This window comes from Pristis pectinata, chromosome 19, assembly GCF_009764475.1.
Source record: "Pristis pectinata isolate sPriPec2 chromosome 19, sPriPec2.1.pri, whole genome shotgun sequence".
Taxonomy (NCBI): domain Eukaryota; kingdom Metazoa; phylum Chordata; class Chondrichthyes; order Rhinopristiformes; family Pristidae; genus Pristis; species Pristis pectinata.
Window position 1 is genome coordinate 23,635,115 of NC_067423.1, and position 17,105 is coordinate 23,652,219.

At 35.5% G+C, this 17,105-nt stretch overlaps 1 protein-coding gene across 6 annotated transcripts in view; it reads left to right on the plus strand.

Annotated features, from left to right (window-relative positions):
• Nucleotides 1-14,233, plus strand: part of LOC127580390 (transcriptional regulator QRICH1-like) — a 29,403-nt gene extending 15,170 nt beyond the window's left edge. For 5 of the 6 annotated variants that reach the window (XM_052033781.1, XM_052033777.1, XM_052033778.1 and 2 more), the window contains 7 exons: nt 6,415-6,586; nt 7,933-8,087; nt 8,266-8,380; nt 9,886-9,994; nt 10,284-10,435; nt 11,182-11,272; nt 13,027-14,233. In XM_052033781.1, coding sequence (XP_051889741.1) covers nt 6,415-6,586; nt 7,933-8,087; nt 8,266-8,380; nt 9,886-9,994; nt 10,284-10,435; nt 11,182-11,272; nt 13,027-13,219 — 987 coding nt within the window. In that variant the 3' untranslated portion in view covers nt 13,220-14,233. The remainder of the gene's footprint in view (nt 1-6,414; nt 6,587-7,932; nt 8,088-8,265; nt 8,381-9,885; nt 9,995-10,283; nt 10,436-11,181; nt 11,273-13,026) is intronic. The other variant, XM_052033782.1, reaches the window with a different exon arrangement.
• Nucleotides 14,234-17,105: the final 2,872 nt, after the last annotated feature.

Genomic DNA, 17,105 nt, shown 5'->3' on the forward strand with positions numbered 1-17,105 from the left:
AACTCCAGGTATTGCTGAATTGGTTCTACAACAGATTGAGGGAACATCATAAAAGCTTTTTGTTCTCAGTTACTTCAATATTTTTTCATTAAAAAAAATCTACATTTTTACCTGTTAGGTTATGCAGCTAAAGAGGCCATTAATAATCAACAGTAGAATAATTATCTGAAATTCAAAACCTATTGTAAATTCATGGAATGGGCAAGACCTCCTCAATTTATAGATTAGAGCTGTAAGATGCCTCAACTTTACATTCAGCTAAAAGTTTTGTTTCACATGCAGTTTTGATTGGCAAGGGACTTGAAAAGCTCTTGGCATGCATTCCACCACCCTCAGCAAATGTTATAACAGATGCACTAATGCAAAATTTCTAAGAACATGCAAGCCCTAACTACCACTTATTTTATGTGCTGGACCAAATTTGCTTTGGTTTCCAAAAACTGCAGTATAGCATGGTGTAGGAGTTGGAAGCATAAGTAATAGTTTAGACTCCTCTCTTCAGAGACTCTTGGTGCAACCACAAGAAGCACCCAAGTTAAATCACTGGATTAAATTTTTTTTGCCTCGAACACTATTACTGGTTTGTATTTTAATGCAAAGAAGTGAGCTTTATAAATAACCAAGCAAACACAATATTTGAACAACCAAACCAAACTAAACAACACCATTCTTTGGTATTGGTAGACTGGTGCTTTTTTGGATCTCCAGATATGGTTTCTGTCACTGAAATGAGTATGACCTAGGGTGTCACATCACTAAGGGATGCAAATAATGATAAGCTTGCAGCAATGTGCTTAGTTGTTCAGCCACTGTTAATCAGCTCTTTTTTGTTAAATCATGGAGTCTCTTCGTCAGTTTATTCCTTTATACCAGCATCTAACAAAATTGTATCACACTTAAAAGAAAAATTACATTGACCTGGCATCAGCAACAATTTTTGGAAGCAAGTTTCACATTTCTACTGTCCTTTGTGTAAACATGTTGCCTCATCTGACTCCCAAACGACATAGCTCTTGACCCTTTGGGATTTCCCTATAATAGAGAATAGTTATTTGTATCATAACTTAGTGAATTTTTTCAGTTTTAAGTATCTCAGGAAGAGCAATCCCCAGTCTTTGAAACTCGAGGAAATACAGAAGTAGTTTATTAATTTAATTTTTAGTTAATCCTTTAAACCTTGGTGGATTCATTTTTGCTATTTTCCAAGTCCAACATATATTCCTGAGAATTGATGCTCAAAACTGAATGCAGTAAACCAGCTAAGGTTTGACAAAATGAAACAGATTCTTTGCTGTTAGCTGCCTTGAAATAAAGGTTAATATCTGTTGATTTTTTTTTAAGCAGATGACCCAACCTTTAGTTATTTGTGCACATGGGCACCCGAGCACTTCTCTCCTTAGCATCCAAATGGTATTCTGGTTTTACTTTCTGTGAACCAAAGTGATCTTGTCCTTCCACCCCACCAACCCCCAGAGGAAAGAATAAGTATAGAATTGTTAGATATGAGGGCAAACCATTTATTTCTCAATTATAATGTACTATTTTTTAAGATTTTCTTTCTCATTTTTACTTCATAGTACTTTACTCAACAACCTGCCTTCTCAATAAAAGACGAGTTGCAGAGAGAAGAGGAAATGAATTGAGAAGTAATATAAATGTTACTCAATTTGTATTTCTCTTGTATACAGATTGTAGGTTAAGGATTTTGATAGTTTGCGGTTTTGGGAAAGAATTTGGGTTTTAGGAGGAAGTATGTTGGCCCGATGTATTTAAACCAAGGATAGTTTCAGACTGGGCCTGAAAGTTGAATCTGCTGTGAAGAATGGGTTTACAAGGATGAATGTGTGTAATGGTATTTCTCACTTCCTTCTGCATCGAAATATATGTCAGGTCAAGGTAAAGTGACAAACCTCTAATTTTAGTCACTGATGCTGTGGGGAAAGGTCACAGTAAAGGAGCAGAAGTCCATTCCAGTACAAGGTGTTTTAAGTTATGAAAGGAGGTTTGCAAAATAGAAACAAGTTTTGGAGAAAATGGTTTTAATTCCTGAAGATGTAAACTGGGTGTTTACCTTCTGTTGAATACAAAATGCTGAACATCTTTATATTTAAAAAAATAACTGACTCAGTTCAATTCAGGAAAAATTTAATTGGAAGTATCCAGCACATCTCATCCACTATAGACTTATTAGAAACAGTGCACACTTAAATTTTCTTTCTTTTTCAATCTTTTTATTAAATTTCAAATTAATAACATAACAATAGTAATTATACACATGGTGCGAAGAGATTGGGATTACAATAATAACAGTTGACATATACAAACACAGGAAGTAAAATATATAATCCGAACCTCCCAGTCTCTTACTAAGCGAACCCAATACAAAAGAAATTTGATTATATGAAAAGAGAACCCCAAAATTAAAAACAAATCATAATAAAACAACAAAGAAAAAAGATGGTAATAAACAAAAGCAAACCAAAAACTTCAAAAAAAAAAGCTGGACTGTTATTTCTTCAGTTGAAAAACATTATTATGTCGTTAGCTCCGCTCCTCCATATTCAAATAGAAGATTATTGAAAGGGATTCGGAAGAGGTCTGCTTACATCATATGGAAATACTGAATAAATGGGCTCTAGATTTCCTCAAATTTAAGCAAAGGATCAACAGTACCACTCCAGTTTTTTCTAAGTTTAAACATGTTATAGTTTGAGAAAACCACTGAAATGTGATAGGAGGTATAGGATCCTTCCATTTAAATAGAATGGATCTCTTGGCCATTAATGTAAGAAATGCAATAATACGACAAGCTGAAGCGGATAGGTGGCCGGAATCCATCATTGGTAACCCAAAAATTGCAGTAATAGGATGAGGTTGTAAATCAATATTAATACCATTGAAATAATATTAAAAATGTCTTTCCAATATTTTGCCAAGAAGGCAGGAGCAAAACGTGTCAGGGAAGCCACCTCTGAATTACATCTGTCACATATAGGATTTATACGGTGATAAAGACGGGCTAACTTATCCTTAGACATATGGGTCCTGTGGACTACCTTAAACTGTATCAAAGAATGCCTAGCACACATTGAAGATGTATTAACTAATTGGAGAATTGAAAATGTATTAACTAATTGGAGAATTTTCTTCCATGTCTCTATAGGTAAAAGAATCTGAAGTTCTCTTTCCCAGTCATTCTTAATTTTATCAAGTGTCTCTAGACATATTTTCATAATCAGATCATAAATTATTGCTATCAAGCCCTTCTGATAAGGGTTAAAACCTAAAATTCTTTCTGTAATTTCAGTTTTATGTGGTATCGGAAAAGTAGGTAAAATAACTTAAAACATTTCTAATCTGTAAATATCAAAAAATGTGATCTAGGCAAATTTTATTTATTAGACAACTGTTCAAAAGACAAAAGGCAATTATCAATGAATAGATCACGAAAGCATGTTATTCCCTTCATTTTCCATAAAGAAAAAGCTAAACCAATTCTGGATGGTTGAAAGAAAAAATTGGTTTGGATAGGACTTGATAAAATGTACACTTAAATTTTAATTGGTGTGCACTGTGAACTTGTCCTGGTCCCCAAGATTAGGTTTTCTGCTGGCACCTTCAGCCTTTCCCGTGCTTGGTCCTCCTGGACAGTAGGGAAAGACTGAGATATAGACAGAGGATTAGTTCCTTTTAAATTTACAGCAGGATACCATTACTGCTGATTCACTGAATAGCTCACCAATGTTTCTCCTTCCCACTCATATCCAATGTTTTGAGGTCCTGAAATGTACTACATTGTTTCAGGTGTTCAGAAGATTTTACTAACATAAGGAAACCCTTCTCTCAAACCAATTAGTAAGGTGTGATATCCAACAGCAGATCACAGCATGACATGGGCTGCCTTCAGACTTCAGAGACAACATCCAAATGGAGCTAATATCTATTAAAACAAGTTGGTCCTTTTGCTTTTAAGTGAGTCTGTTTTACAAAATCTGTAATGTACTCTGGGAGGGAGGGGTGGGGGAAATCTAGTCATATAATACACACATTAAAACGTGCATTGTTGTTGTCTTTGGGTTCACAGCCCACCATAGTTTAAGGAGGTGGAAGTTGGCATAGTTCTTATGTTCTAATATTCTGGTGAATTCGGATGAGAAATGCTGATATGTTGTTGCTGAATGGATAAAATTTGAGTTATTCTTTGATACCCCCTCACCTGATGAGCAACATTGAGGCTATAGGAAAACGGCCATCTGTCGGATAGGTGGGATGAAATGTATTGTCAGGGTTTGCACCAGGGCTTATTGTGTTAAGTTGAAAATTATATAATAAAAAATCTGCTTGAGGTCACAAAATCATGGTATAAAGTGATGAATTTATTAGTGACATCTGAGGGCATTTGGAGAAGGTAAGCTGTTAAACTTTTATTGATCAATTTGTACAATTTCACATCTGTTATGCAGAAGTTTTTGTTGAAGTGCACTCTGCTGTATGACAACACTCAAGTATTAATATTACACTTGTACTGTGAGGTTAAGACTTGGTTAAAATGGAGTTAATCTTCTGAACTGTCAAACAGCATGAGAGGAAATACTGAGACAGAAGTTGAAAAACTTAACAGAAAACAGTAAAATTGTCAAGGAATATACAATAGTTTTATACATTTTATAGCAGAAAAGCGATGTTTTTTAAAAAAAGAAAAATTGGATAGATATAATACATGGATGGCTAGTAGGGAATAGATCAAGTAAAATCACAGACCACAGTGACAAAATGGTAGTATTATTACATACTTTGCTTTGGTATTTGCTTGGAGATCAAAAGGGTGGGCAGAGTATGAAAGGATCTAATCAGGAATTGTGATTACATTTGCAGGGAAGAAGAATGAAGTATTAAGTAAACTATTCAAACTGAAAGGATAAAACTGAAAGAATGAAATACAGTGGCGAATTATTAATTGTACAATCCTGCCTCTGCCCAGTTATTTTAAAATATATTGCATCCACATTTTAAAATAACCTTGCAGAGTCACTATTGTACATTTAATAATTCACCACTGTAAGCTGTAATTCCAGAAGACTGCATAGCTAACAAATATCTATATTTATGCACGGAGATGGACTGATAAGTTTAAAAACGGCATTAATGGCAGAAAAAGAAATAGTCCCAACATAAGTGGGGGGGGGGGGGGGGATGAATTTAGAAACCAAACAAAAAGTGAATGGTCAGTACTGCACAACTAAAATCCACAAAGGATTGAAATAAGTATTGTTTGATCAATCTCAATGAAATAACAGGCAAGGGCTAATGCAGTGGTGTGATTTATATAGGTTTCCAGAAGACCACCTTCAATAAGGCATCACATAAAAGATTAGTGGATGTCAGAGCATTTGGAGAGTTGGGGCTAGTAACTGCAAAGATTGTTATCTGGTTTTGCGCAAGGTGTTGTAGTGAGTGTGGGCTAATGGAGAAGGTAGACAGTAGGGTCCCACAAGGATCAGTGCTGAGACTTGCTCAGAATTTGTATTTTAACAAGCTAAACTTTGGAATCTAAAGCACACTTAGCAGGGAGAGTGTTGATGGCTGGAGATGGTCAATATTGAGGAGGACTGCAAAAAAAAAATTATGTGAAAAAACTTGCAGAATAGGCACATTTGGTAAATGAATTTCAATATAGGCAAATATGTGACAGTACATTTTAGAAAGAAAAATAGTGGTTGTATACTACCCAGCAAATAAGAGTGTAAACTGTAAAAGGATTTTTAAGGACAAGTAAAAACATTTTAAGGCATTTTAGCTAATCAAAGTAGCTGGGTTTATTTCCAGATGAATGGAATTAAAAAGTAGGAAAGTTGTGCTAAACCTGTATTGAATTGATCCATTGGTGTTCGTGCACAGTTCCTGTGTCTATATTACAAAAGAATGGGAACATTCTGGAGAGGGAGCAAAAGAAATTTGGAAGAATGACACCAAAAAAAAGTAGATACAGCTGTTAGGAAATGACCAGAATAAATTGCTCTTGCAAAGAGAAGGCTAAGGAGGTGATCTAAAAGAGGTCTTTAAAATTATGTAAGGTGGTGTTTAATAGCCTTAGACTTGGAATGTTGCTTTTACTGGGAAAGAGCAAAATTAGAAGTCTGCAATGCCAGCAGTAAGATCAGATTTTGGAAGAAATTTCTTCACCCAGAAACTAGTATGAAACTAAAAGATCCAATTAAGGGAAAGCTGAATTGGCACATCAGGGCTGATAGAGTTAGGTGAGGAATGATGGGGCAAGACTTGAGAGGAGCATAATGCAGACATGTTCTGATTGTTCCTTTGCTACTAATTCTTTGTAAACTAGTATATGCTAAGTGCCCAGTCTTATGGACTTGTATATCATGAATCTGCACAAATGTTTTTTTCTTGTTGTAGACTCAAGCGATGCATACCCAGTCAACGGACCACCAAATTGAAGTGCAGGCTGATTTAATGCTGCCTGATTCTCTAAAGCCAGAAGAAGGAGCCAGTGTCTGGCAGAACTGGGCTCAAATTAAGAATGCAGAAATAATGAAAGAGGCTGAAAGTAAACCACCTTTGCCAGGAAGTAATGATTTGCTTTGTATCTTAAAATTGTGTCTTAAAGGATTGTTATAGCTTAATCTTTTTTGTATATTACTCTATGGTAATTAAGAATTGCTTTTTTTGTTAATTAAGGATGCTGGGATTTGATATCAGTTTACATGTATGTTAGCATAAATTAGATTGTAAAGCCATTTTGTGAATCAAAACTGAACAGAGGATTTAAATATTAAATGAAAAATTTGTAGGCAAGAAATTTATCCTCCAGGTATGTTAGTGGAACATTTGGTTTCAGTTTTTTCCAAAGAAGAGTCCAGTGGCTACTTGGAAAAACTCAATCCTTCGTAGATTTGTTTTATAAAACTAATACATCTTAAAAGTGCATTTTAAAACCTCACAATCGAAAGGTCTAACAATATCTTGCCCAACTGCACTTGCCATGGTTTGGCACGTGGCTAACTGGCATAAATGTTAAAATCAATAAAAGCTGGTGAAGCAATACCATTATTATACATGTTGTGAAGGTTTCAAATGTTTTTTTGCTATAAACTGTAACTCTGACCCTAACTGTAACAGCAGTTCAGCAGAAAAGTTCATTGCAAGAGAGCTTTTAATTCTGAATAAGTAAGTTTGTTTAATTATAATGTTTCTTTATGAATTTTAAATCAAAACATATTAATCTAATGTATCATGTGAATATTTTGCCCTGAAGCTTGTAGTTGAGACTTTTTAGGTAGAAAGGAAGAAGTGTCACTGTTTATTTTCTTTGCACCATCAGATTTTGTGACTTCTAGCCAGCACTCTTCGTGTTGTCAGTACTTGTGTTAAGCTACGTTTTAAAATCTTAAGAACTAAACAAAAATTATGTAGGTAATTTGTTTAAAATGGTATTTATAAAATCTAAAGAAACTTAAACATTAATATTTTCAACTTGTATATTTGAACCAAAAATCTTTGGCAGAATTTTAATATTCCCTTTTCTTATGCCATCTGTGAACATAACAAAGGATCGAAACTTGTACAGACGACCCCTGTGTTTGGGAAGGGGATAATGTTCAGAGAAAACCATATTGCAAATTTCCAGTGTGAAGGTGCTTCATCTGTGCATGCATCAAGAAATGCAAGTTGAAAAAATGTTTATTTATTTACTTTTTGACACAAGTTCTGTGAGAGTGAATTTTATTCAGAATCTCAAATTTCTGCATAGTAATTTGTGAATTCTGTAAGGATGGATATCCATTACCCCAAATGTCTGTAATGCAGGGGTCGGCTAGGTACAAAAATATGACCAAGTGTGGATGGATGAATGTAAGAAATGCTGATTTTCGTTTTAATTAGTTTTAACAGGGTTTCTTTCCGTTTACATGTTAGGACGCCAGCCGATGAAATTTAGAGAAGATGCTCTTTGTGCAACATTAATAGAACTCAATTATGGACTTTGTTTAATGACCAAAGAAGCAAGAGATCCAGATGGTGCTCCCTATGAGGCAGATTTGCTGTATTACTTCTTTCTTTGTATTCAGAAGGTAGTCTTTGGATTTGTTTCCCTTTTTTTGGGTGGGTGAGGAAGTAGTGGTTGAACAACCTACTTGTAATGTGTGCATCTCTTTTTAAATATTTACTGCAACTGAGTGAATGGAATTTGATTTCTATTTGAGCAAAAACTATTTTTCTGTGCGTAAGCATCATTTATTTATTTTACAGCATATGTTTGAAAATGGAAGAATAGATAATATTTTTGCAGATCTCTATTATTCTAAATTTACTGAAAGATTACATGAAGTCCTTAAAGAATGGCATCCTAAAATAAGTTTGCTTGGTAAGTTGTAAATTATTTCTCTTCATAATTACTCAGTTTAAGATGAGATTATCCACAAATCATTAGTGTTTTTCGCTGTTTAAGATTATAAGTTTTAAACTAGGGACCTGATTTGGATGCCTTGGTTCACAATGTTTGATTTGGTATTTTTACAGTTATACTGAATGAGAAATCACCAAATCGCTCTCATTCCTGATCCTTGGGAACCATTTCTTAATTTTTTTTTGCCCAACCAAACACATCAGGATGTCCTCTCTCTGGGTCCATATTGAACAATTCCTAAACCTCCATTTCAACTACCACTTGAATTCACCTTTTACTTTCTGCTCTGATCTCACTAGTGTTCAATAATCAACCTCGCTCTCCTTTGTAATTCTCTTAGCCATTAGCAGCCTTCCCCTTGATTTTGGCAAGTCGTGTGGCCCTGGTATTTCCATCATCTTCATCACTCAAACCTCCCTTCCCCAAAAGCCAGTTACTTCTGTTTAAGACTGTAGAAAAATTGCCCCCACAAACCACTTGCAACTGGACTTTGAAATTCCTGACTCTTTAATGATAGGATTGACCAATGTCATTGTGGATTTGGGAAATGAAAATCATGTTGGACTTGAGGATGGTAGAAAAGATGTGGGGGAAGCAGTGGATGTGTTATTTGTATTTTTGAAAGGCGTTTGATAGGGTCCCGCATAGGGGTTGATTAATAAGTCCGGACACTGGATTTGGGGATAATGTATAGAAATGGATTGAAAATTAGTTATTGGGAATTAATGGTCATTCTCAGGTTGGCAGTTGTGACTAGTGGGCTACCACCCGGTTTGCTGATTAGGCCCAGCTTTTTGCAATCTATCAATGATTTGGCTGAAGAGACCATGTGTCATATTTCCAAATTTGTGCAGATACTAAAGGTCAGATTGAGTACAGAGGATGTAAAAAAAAATGTTCAAGGGGACATGGATGAGCTGACTGGGTGAGAACGTGGTAGATGGAATATAATTTGGGAATGTGCAGTTATCCACTTTGCATGTAACAGTAAAATGAATATTTATTAAATAAGAAATTGGGCAACATTGATGTTCAAAGGGACCTCGGTGTGTTTGTATACAAGTTACTGAACACCAATGTGCAGCTCCAGCAAGTGATTGTAATGTATTGCAGGATATACTTAAGGGATGACTACAACTCAATGGTCTTTATTTGGTTTTCTTTTCCTTTAACCATAACTACTTTAAAGGTAGCTTGATGTGATGTATTCCTTGTGTGTCATTGCTTAAGAGCATGTCTTTACAGATAGTCTCCAAATCTTATTTTTGTTTTTAAGATTGTGTAAACTTTTATGTTCCTACTTTGAGATTACTCCTTGCATATACAATTAGTATGTTCATTTCCACAAGTTTATATTGTATTTTTGCAGGTTTATATTTTTAGGTGTTATCTTTTTGCAGGAGCCACTTAAAGCAGCTTTGTTTTTAATCACAGCACAATTTAAAATGTTATTTTTTTGGTAGGTTACGTCATTCCTAGTCGTATTACTGAGGAGATGCTATGGGATTGTAAGCAACTGGGAGCACATTCTCCAGCTACTCTTTTGTACACGTTGATGTATTTCAATACCAAGTATGATTTGCTTTTGCATTATTTGAAAACACTGATTTGAGAAGTAATTATGAATTGTGTATTTGAAAGACTTGATCTACTGTAGAAATTGTTCCTGTTTTTTCAAATTGTCTTGCTCTTTTGGGTGTGACGTTATCTTAATCTTGTGTTTAAACCAGAGTGTTATGGTAAATTTCTTATTTCTTCAATGTAGTATGCCTAGGCCTTTATACCCAGGCACATAATCTTGAAAGGAGCAAGATTTTTGCTTCAGTGAATCCTGCATTTAAACAGTGAAATGTTTTGACAGGTATTTTATGCTGAAAACAGTTGAACAACACTCCAAATTAGCTTTCTCAAAAGTATTAAAGCAGATGAAGAAGAATCCTGGCAATTCAAAGGATAAATGCTCCAGTATACGATATCTACGATTATATGGACAGCTTCAAGCTGGACAGAAAGGTGGTGCGCATTTTTGTTTTAAAGAGTATTTAGAATTTTTTGTAAGCAATAAGTGATTATGACTTGAAGGCCAGATAGCCACAGATAAATAATATGGATGTACAATATGCAGATAAATTGCTAATATTGTATCTTTGCAGCTACATGTTCTAGTGAGAAAATGTTTCTACTGTGACCTGTCTTTATCTACTTTTTGTTAGATAAATTAATGTATTTGATTGAAGCATTATGCCCCCTTTTCACTACTAGAAGTTAATTCAAAGCCTCTGCTGTTAATTACTTGCTACAGAGATGTAAGTGTTGCTAAGTTGATTTACATTTAGTCAGTTACAAACAGATGTTAAATGTTCCTGTTACTTCAGATCTATTATTATATCTTGACTTAATTTTGAGTACTTAGTGTGCAACTGGGAGAATTCAGTGGATTAAACGTTCCTGTTCTTCATGAATGAAACTCTTCAGCTGCAGTATTTAGTGACCTTGTAACTTAGACTCCCGTCTGCCCTATTGGAAACTTGAAGTGTTTACATAGGACTGATTTCAGCTGGCATCCTTGGATATGAAAGCATTTTGCCATGCACAGAATAGATTGTTTCAAAGCTTGCTGTTAAAATGTATTCAAAGAAACTACATTAATACATCGATTGCTGTTCGTTCTTGTTGTTTACAGGGGTAGAGAATTGAATTAAAGACTTTTTATTGAATATGTTGTTAGAAGACTTAGGAATTTGATCTTTTTCTTTCAGTTACAGAAGATATGTATGTTGAGCAACTTGAAAATTCTGAGAATCCCTTGAGGTGCCCCATTAAACTCTATGACTTCTACCTCTTTAAATGGTGAGGCTTACCAGCTTCCTTGTGTCCAATTTCCAGCAATTGTGATTTTTTTTAAGTTGCATTCCTAAGCTTCTCAGTTTATTATCTCATAATCCTTTAGGATTTATTTTTATTTGTATATTGTACAAGCAAGACTAAACTGACAATGAAATAATTTGCTTTCTCTTTAAGTTTATTAAAATATCAGCACAGAAGACTTAAGTTACAATTCTACAACCCTGTTTTGCTGAATGTATATGATGTGATAAAATAACATTTTTGAACCTTTGGTTTTCTCTTTGTCCACAGGATGGCTTTTCTCTAATTATTCTTGCATTTAGGGCTGATGCCTTGCAGCTCCAGTAACCTGAATTTGATTGGTGCTATCTTTGTGGTCTTTGTAGAGTTTGCACATTCTCTCATAATAGGATTTGGATCCAGTGACAATAAAGGAATAGCAATGTAGTTCCAAGTCAGGATGGCGCATGACTTGGAGTGGAACTTGCAGAAGATGGTTTCCATGCACCTGCTGCCCCTGTCCTCCTCCACGACAGAGGTTGCAGGTTTGGAAGCTGCTGTCAGGATACCCAAGGCTGGTATATGCAATGCATTTTGCATGTGGTGCGTAGTGTAGTGACAGCGGTGGAAAGAATGAGCATTTAAGGCATATGGTGGCATGCCAGTCAAGCAGGCTACTTGTCCTAGACTGTGTCGAGCTTCCAGTTTACTTAGAACTATGCATTGAGCAAATAAACAATATTCTGTTGTAGTCCTATTTCCTTGTAGAGAGTAGAAGGGCTTTGGGGTGTCAAGAGCTGAATTATTTGTCACAGGATATGAATCCCCTGACCTGGGGTAGTCACTGTATTTATGTAGCCGATCCATTTGAAATTCTTGTCCATGATGAAAATTCTTGTCCATTGATCATGTTGATGGTAGGGCTCAGCAATGGTAATACCACAATTGTTTCTAAATTTTCCCTGTTCTGATCATTGATCTGAAATGAAACCTTTGTTTCCCTCCACAGATACTGCTTGACATGCTGAGTATCTCAAGCATTTTAATTTCATATTTCCAGCATTGGCAGTTTTTATTTTGAATGTCAGTGACTCTGGAGATGGTGATTGACTGGCACTTTTATGGCATGAAAATTATTTGCCATTTAGCAGCCTATGACTGCATACTGTCCAGGTTTTGGTCTGTTCAGCTGTGGAATGCTTAATTTTTTGTGGAGCTGTAAATGGAACTGAATATTGCACAATCATCAGTGATGAAGTAGCTTAAGATGATTGGGCCCAGTGCACTCTCCTGAGGAACTTCTAAAGCGATATCCTGAGGCTGGCAATGATCGGCCTTCAAAAACCACAACCATTTTTCATGGTTCAAAATATGACTCCAACTGTTAGCATATTTTCCCCTTAATGCCTATTTAGTTTGGTTTAACCAGGACTTCTGAGTGCCACAATCAAAAACTGCCTTGACATCATGTGTAGTCTCTCTTGCCTCCTTTTTGGAATTAAGCTTTTTTGGTCCATGTCTGGACCAAGGATGTTTGAAGCTGTGGTCCTGGCTAGGTTTCAGTGACCAAGTGTTACTTGACTTCATCTATAAACACTGGAGTAGACTGTGATAATTAGCCTGATTAGATTTGCTTTGGCTACTCCCTTTATATGAACATTTCCATAAAACATCCAAGTGATTTTTAAATCTCTTTTAAAGTGAATTATGTTAGAAACAACCTATGTAATTAACAGATATCATCCTTTTTATTGCAGTCCACAGAGTGCTAAAGGACGTAATGATGCCTTCTACCTGAATGCTGAACCAGTGGTTGCACCAAATAGTCCAATTTGGTATTCAACACAACCTGTCAGTAATGAAGCAATGGAACAAATGTTGACCAGAATCCTTATGATAAGGGAGGTCCAAGAAGCTTGTGCAAATACGCATATTCCTCCATTCCAGTGAATAATTCCCCAAGCTGCATGATGGGGGAAGAAACTGCTTGCCAGTAGCAACTCATAGGGATATTATTTTATGGAAGAGAAGCATCTTGCCTTTTCCAGCACTCTCAGAAGATGTTCATGCACGATGTGCTTGAGAACTTGTGTATAATGAAAATGGATGTCAGAATTTGTAAACCCAGTTTAAAAAAAAAATTTTGGGTGATTTATGTTCCAGTTCTAAAAGCCTGACCGGTTCTATTGTTTCCTTAAACTATACTGAAATATGTAATGGTCTAACTGAACAAACTGTAAATAAGAGGAAAGTTTAAAAACTATTTCTTCCAGTTGGTGGTAGTAAAGTTTGCTAATTCATCTTTAAATTCTTTAACAAGCTTTGAAATTAAATATAAATTATGTGCATTCCAATTTGTGGCAACACAGATAATTGTGATCATTGTATAACTTAATTACTTGTTTGGATCTAGACTCCAATTCTGTCTCTACCTGTATTACTGATGCTTCCATGAACAGTCGTCTTTTTAGCAGACTGATATGTTCTTTAACATATGTTTTTGTATGTAATGTACCTGGTGTACTTCTGTGCCTAATGTGGATATTCCACTACAAATTTTGAAAGAAACTTTATAAAAATATAAATATTGCATTTGCATGAACAGAATTAAACTAGGTTTAAGAAAAAAAATGTTGGCTTTAGGTTTTAAACCATATCAACTTTACCTCACAAACCTGTGACATTATGGCTTGGTATCAGACGGGCACAGGAAAATTTCTTACAGACTATAGTGTACTAGAAAGCTTTTGAATAGTTAGGTTTGGTGGTTTTCACTTCTATGGGGACAATTTATTTTTTTCCCACTTTATTTCATTTTGAATCACTGATTAAAATAAAATCAACACTGTTAAACTCATGTAGTGCATACCAGGGATGTCACGTTACCTTTGTAATTTTTTTATATAAATCATTCACTAATTTCGTTGGTCTAGGTAGAAACAATAAATTTTGCCTATGAAAATAGCTATTGGTTTTGAGTATGGTTTTTTTGAAATCCTAAATAAAAACTTTTGGAAGGTAGTCTAAATTTTGCATCCATTAACAGGATTAAAAAGGGACATAGGTGAGTAAAATTCATGACAGCTGATTTAGACATATTGTGAAGGAGTTGGACGTTTGTATAGCTAATCTTACAAAATTGTGGCAATTATGGAGTGTCACTATTTTCCCTCCTGGTTGTCTTCTGCGAATGGTATTCTTGCCACAAGAGGATCACGATAGTGTGATTGCAGAAAGTTATAACTTCTGAAAAAGGACAGATAAATTATAGCTTTTGGTTTGGGGGTGAGCTTTCCTTCTATTGTGAGGACCATACTGTATCATTGGTGTTAAAACAAAATCTTACTTTGAACATTAATCTTGAATTTTATGCTATTTCTAATGGATTTAATCTTTTTGCTGCACTGTTGCCTCTTATGTGATTAATGTAGGATTGGTGTAAATGGATGATTCTTGGTCAGCATAGACTCAATGGGCCGAAGGGCCTGTTTCCGTGCTGTATCTCACTATAATCTGCACCCTTCATTTAAGTTTTGTCTATTTGCCATTTGTTTTCACGTGCATGTGAAAGTTTTATGGCTGTAGATTTCCAGAAGCATCAATAGCATACTTTAACATGTTTTAATGCATTATCAATGATGGCGTAGCTTTTAAGTTTCTTTATAATGCAAACTTTGAATGTGATACTTAAGAACCATGCTCATTTCAGTTATACTTGGCTACTATCTTTTCATCTATACTTTTTATTCATGTGTCTTATGCTTTTAATATTTCTAGTGTTCTTGAAAGATTCAACCTTGGCCCTCTTTTATTCCCATTTAAGTGCAGTCCTTAACAATATTATGTAAACAGTGTCAATGACATGTATGTTAATGGTACCCAGCTTTAGTTCTCATCACCTTCATGCTATAAGTAGTCACCATTGCCTGACATCTGTAAATGGATGAGCAGGAAATTTGTCCTGTCAGAAGAAAGCCACAGTCTCTGGTCCTCTCAAACTTTGGATTCTCTAGCCAGAATCTCCATATGTCTGCCTGGAAATTATCTGAATTTGTATCTGATTGGTTGCAACTTTGGTGCCCTGAGATGCCTTTAATCCATGTACTGATGTCATTGCCAAGAATGGAGACAAGAGATTCTGCAGAGTCTGGAGCAACACACACAAAATGCTGGAGGAACTCAGCAGGTCAGGCAGCATCTATGGAGGCAAATAAACAGTCAACGTTTTGGGTCGAGACCATTCATCAGGACTGGACCTGAAATGTCAACTTTATTTGCCTCCATAGATGCTGCCTGATCTGCTGAGTTCCTCCAGCACTTTGTGTTGCTCATTACCAAGAATGCCTACTCCGTAAAGAGAACCTGCTCTGGTCCCAACTTCTATTCGTTAGCTGCAGAGATCCTCATTCATTCTTTTGTTATCTTTTAGTCTTGATTATCTTGATGTAATCTTAGCAGGTCTCACTCTATCTGCTCTTTGTTAACTGGATGTGACATTGCTGCCCAAATAGTTACCCTTATTCCACCTTTCTGTCCATTGTACTCTGCATTGGTTCCCCCATTTCCTTATGTGGTCTGGAGTCAGTTTTGTTAATGCTGCACTGCTTGGTTATAGCATCCTCATAAATGAACTCTTTAAAGCAGTGCTTGCTCAATAACTGTTTTATAAGCTACCCCTTGACCAGTTACTGAAAATGCAGTGATTAGAGGAATGAGAAGTTCTGGTATGTGTGATTGTTTCATGATATGATACATTTAAAAAATATTTTTGTCTTGCCTCTTCATGGTTTCTGTGTTACCTAACTTTATTTGATTCAGAAGAGAAGCTATTGGGTTTAATACTCTGTGAAATCATTCAGCTCACTTTATAATAGCTGATAAGGGAAAGGTTTTGAGACAGTTTGCCAAACTGGAAGCTATTTGTATATCCATGGAATTGTGCTATTGCAAATTAATTTAAGGAAGCTTATTGTGAAAGCTGCTAGTGTGCAAAAAGTATAGTATACATTTAAAACTGCTTTAAGACTGAACTGAACAAAGGCATTATTTGATTACTTTGAATTCAGGAAAACTACTGGCATAATGTGATTATAGGGGGAAGGAATTAAAGTCCATGTCATATTTCGTAGATTATGGAATATTATTGTACTATGTTGAATATAATTGGTACCCTCCCTAGTGAAAAGTCTTTGAGAATTTAGAACAAATAGTATGTGATCAGGCATTCATATCTTGCTATGTAATGCATCAAATTTACTGTATATGAAGATAAAAATATTAAACACATTTCCCTTCCCTCTTGCACCATTATAATAGGCATCTGTCACTTGCATAACGGTTTCAATATACAGAGTACCTTTTCCTGATTTTATTTAACTTGCAAACAATGCTAGGAATATACAGCAGGTCAGGCAGCAACAGAGACCAATTGTTGAAGCTCATTTTAATTGCAACTGGACAAGTTGCATCTGTGCTGGGTATTAAGTGAGTACAGATGCAGGGAAGTTGAGGGTGGAGAGAAGAACAAAAAGTTTAAAAAGGTGTAGGAATGATTAAATGACTCAAATAATGGAACAAGGCAAAGTTATCAGTAATAGATAAAAGGCTTTAAATGATGATACCAGGATCATCCCAGCAGCTTTTTGCCAAAAGGCCAGTGTTTGTGATCTGAAATTGCTGAATCCCATTTTCAGTTCAGAAGACTCTATTGTTCCTAATGAAAAGATGAGCTGCTATTCATTGAACTTCATTACGAGGCCAAGGACAGAAGTGTAGCGTTTAAATAAAAAGCAACTAAAATCACGTAGCTCGTGCTTGTAGTAAGACATTTTGTAAT